At 38.9% G+C, this 4,123-nt stretch overlaps 1 protein-coding gene across 1 annotated transcript; it reads right to left on the bottom strand.

Moving 5' to 3' along the window:
- Positions 1–911: 911 nt before the first annotated feature.
- On the bottom strand, positions 912–3,071 carry CSNKA2IP (casein kinase 2 subunit alpha' interacting protein). The gene has a single exon (XM_060098795.1). It carries the CDS (start codon positions 3,069–3,071, stop codon positions 912–914), a length of 2,160 nt encoding a protein of 719 aa, XP_059954778.1.
- Between the last annotated feature and the right edge of the window lie 1,052 nt (positions 3,072–4,123).

Raw genomic sequence — 4,123 nt, 5'->3', positions numbered from 1 at the left:
TGAGTTTGAGGTTCCTGTGCAATGTTCCACTGGAAAAGTCCAATATGCAAGCTGGTGTTCAGAGAGATGTGGATGGAGAGGCAAAAGTGTGAGCCATCAGTGCATGCAAGAGAAGCTAATTCTAGCCCTTGGGGTTAGAGATAATCACTTAAGGTAGTAGGTAAGACAATTCCCTCCTTTTCCCACTACTAGTGGACCCAGTGGAACAGAAACATTTTTAAACATTTTTATTAACCCGTTTAGGTTGTATAGGTAGAAGTGATGAACAAGTGACTCTAGAGCCCATAATTTAAATGTTGGCACAGTCAGAATAAGGTAGGGTTGTCTGCATCAGTTAGGTATTCTTTCCTGAGATTTGCTAGCTAAAGTTGAGTAAATCATTGCATTTTAGAGTGTAGGATCTTAGCATAGAAGAATTTTCCCTAGGAACACATAACTGAAAAGATTCCTTTCTATATATATTCTTACCTGTTGAACATGATGTGAATTTTCTTTACAGGTAGGGAAATGGATTAGCAAACACTGGTTTAAGGATACTGTCATTATTATATCTTATGAGGAAGGAGAATAACAATGAGTTAGATACTGTTCAGGGCAAGACAAATGAGGTGTTTCTGGTCTATGGCCAATTATTATTAATTCATTTAACAATTATTTTATAGTGGTTACTGTAAGCCAGGCATTTGGTTAAAAACATAGGATTCAATTTGGCTTCTAGGAGATCATAGTCTATTATTTAAGTAGAAAATAGACTTAAGAGTAATAGTTCCCCTGAACTAGCTGCTTCATCAGCTGAATTATAGAGGCACACTTAGTTAATACTAAGAATTTTAATAAGCATGATAGGAAATCAATCTCTAATGTCAAAGAACTAAGAGGTCAATTGCATTCAAAGAAACAAAAAAGTTAATTTAATCAAGATTTCTCTCATTTTGAACCTTTGTCTGGAACATTTTGAACAGTATCTTTGGCCCCTTTCTCCTTTTTACTGTGGTGCTATTCCTCATAGGCCTTGTTTTGGGAGATGGTGATTGACTTGGACATGGTTTTCCAGGAAGTGGCTGGTGATTTTTACTACATATAAACTCAAGCCAGAAGACTCCTGGAGGCAGCCGTTGGTAACTAAGCACCTTAGTGGACACACAGCCTGAGAGAGTAGATGTGGTAGACTCTTTCAGAGGAGGAGAGGGTAAAGGGGGTGTAGTGGAAGAGGAAGAGGAAGAAGAGGATGATGAGGAGGACGATGAGGAGGAAGAGGAGGGGAGTACGGACTGCGACTGAGGGTTACTACTTTTCTTAACATAGAGCAGCCAATCTATAGCCTGGGGCTGTTGGCTTACAGCTTGGTTTTCAGGGGCTACTGTCAGCCATGTTTTCTTCACATTAGCCTCCTTGGTGATATCAGGTTCAGATGTAGGGAAAAATTTTGATATCTCCCCCATTCCTTCAAAGTTTTCTTCAGGGACTTCATCCGGATGATTTTCTTTCACAGGGAATGAAAAAGAAGTCTCTGGTAGGGAAAGGACAAAAACTAGTTTCACCTCTATTTCTCCCTCAGGAGTGGTCTTAGGTGCTGGGCTGACAGATAGTGTTGCAGCACGAGGGTCTTTCCTTCCTGTAAGATGGTTACACTGAGATTTTATGCAGGAAGCACAAGCTAAACAAACCATATAACTTGATGAAAGGCGGGGACCAGGATGAGGATTTGCCCTTCCCCTCATCCTTCGAAAGAGAATCTGCCTACAGAGATCTCTCTGGATTCTGACCTTGGAGAGAGAATTGATAATTTTATTTACAACATCATCAGGGGCCGTTCCACCTTTGATAATGTAGGAATGAATATAACCTAAAGTCCATCGAATTTCCTTATTTGGTTCTGTCTTTTCATAAAGACCAAAACTGCTTTTACTCTGGAGTCTGGAGCCCAATGTTAAAGCAGCTCTGTTCCTGATGCAGTGTTTGGAGCTTAATAATGATGGACCTGAGATATTTGGTTTGGGATGGGGTGAGGGAAGATCTGTGGCCTTGTGTTTGTCACTTAGTGAAGTGGTGTTCTGAAATTTTGAGTGACACACTGGTGAACTCAAGGTTCTGAAGTTACGATCAAGTGTTTTGGGCTGGAACAATGACAAACTCTTTGACTGATGCACAGAATGTGGTAAAGGTGATTTCCTTTCTTTTGAGTTGGACAACGTTAATCTCAGAACACTGGAATTAGAGCTCAATACAGGTGTTGTCTGAGGTCTGGAATCAGGTAACCATGAGCTCAGAGTCATCTGACTGGGCTCCAAAGAAGGTGATGTCTGAAGCAAGCCATGTATTTGAGGTGTAGATTTGAGTGATGGTGAGCTCAAACATCTTTGATTGCACTCTAACAAAGAGGTCCAAAGGCTATCCAATGAAGAGGATTTCTGAGGCTTGGACTGGGGTAACGCTGAGCTAAAGGCTTTTTGATTAGGTCCCAAAGATGACAGTGTCCATAGGTATTCTGGGGAAGGAGTTTCTTGATTTTTGAGGGCATATAATGATGAACTTAAGACTCTTCGATTAGACTTCAGTGAAGGTGTTATCCAACAAAGGTCTAGGGAAGATGTATTCTGAGGATTGGGAAAGGATAATCGTGAGCTCCAGGCTGTTTGATTGGGCTCTGGCAATGATGTCCTGGTGAGGTCAAGTGAAGATGTGATCTGAGGTTTGGCATGGGACAACGGTGAGCTCAAGCTTTTCTTATTAGGCCACAAGGGAGTTCTCTGGTGGAGGTGTAGTGAAGGTGTGGCCTGACATTTGGAGTGAGATAATGGTGATTTCAGAGCCCTGTTATAGAGGTCCTGTGAAATTGTGTCCTGAGACTTGGCAGAGGGCAATGTTGAGCATATCTGTACCTTCTGGTTAGAGTTTAGGGGATGCACTGCAGGGTTATTACTATGGGATTCAACTCTGACCACAGATTGGTTATTGGGTTGCTTTTGTTTTTCATCTATGTGTTGATGTGTTAATGAGCTGCTTGTGGCCATTTGGTAAGAGCATTCTAATGGCACAAACTGTTGATCATAGTATGCTAGTGGCACCATCTTGTGTTAGTCTAGAGGCCTTTCTGAAAGCAGTTGGCTTGCAGGGATGTTTTAGTAACTGATGGAGTCTTTTAGCTGGATTCCATGGACAACAAATACTTTTAAATAAAAAACTTAGGTAGTTTCTATCATCTATCATGTAACCTTTTTGTTAATTCCTAAATATTATAGAGTGTTTCAAAATTGAGGCGTAAATGAGGTTGAAAAAAGTGTCACCAATTGGGATTCTTCTCTGTCTTCTCTTTAGAGTTTTTTCCTCTTGAGGAAATAATGCCTGTTAACAAAAGAGTGAAGAAGGCTCAGAAGAGATCCTGATAAGGATATTAATTTTCTCAAACAATTTGTAGTGACTAGAGAACTACTGTGTGTGTAACTTTTGAATTAAGCTTTCTAAATGCCCAATTGCCCATCTGTAAAATAGATAAACATAATGTTTAATTTATTGGGCTAAAGACTAAGTAACATATCTAAAAGGTGTAACAGTGTCCAAGATATAAGAGATGCTCAATAAAAGGTAATAGTTATTATTGGTACTCTTTCAATGATTGCTTTAGTAAAAAAAAAAAAAAAAAAAAGTCTATGATAAGTTTATTGCATGAAATAAGAGAATCTTAAAGAAAGTGAAATGAAAGTTCTGATATGTTAGTTTTCAATTTAGATTCAATTACCCATCATTATCACCTTTTAGCTTACTTCCAAAAGTCCATAATTCTAGTTGAATGTCTATTGCATACTTTCAGTCTTAGTCTTATTTGTCACTATTGCAGCTTTTGAAACTGTTGATCACTACCTTTTCAAACAATGTTCTTCATTCATGTCCATTATTTCTCTCTACTCTGATTCTCTCATTCGTTCTCTTATTTCTCTCCAGGTCTTCACTGAATTGTTTTCTTTTGTTCTCAACTCAGTGTAATTCTCAGACTTACATCACCAGTTTTGTCCTATTTTCACTTTATTCCTAAGGAATCACATTAGTTATACTTAGGATGTTAAAATGAACTATAGAAAGTTCATAAAAAACAGAACCTTCTATCTGGTCAAAAGGGATACAA

This window comes from Mesoplodon densirostris, chromosome 5 (assembly GCF_025265405.1).
Source record: "Mesoplodon densirostris isolate mMesDen1 chromosome 5, mMesDen1 primary haplotype, whole genome shotgun sequence".
Taxonomy (NCBI): domain Eukaryota; kingdom Metazoa; phylum Chordata; class Mammalia; order Artiodactyla; family Ziphiidae; genus Mesoplodon; species Mesoplodon densirostris.
This window is presented reverse-complemented; position numbering and strand designations above follow the sequence as displayed.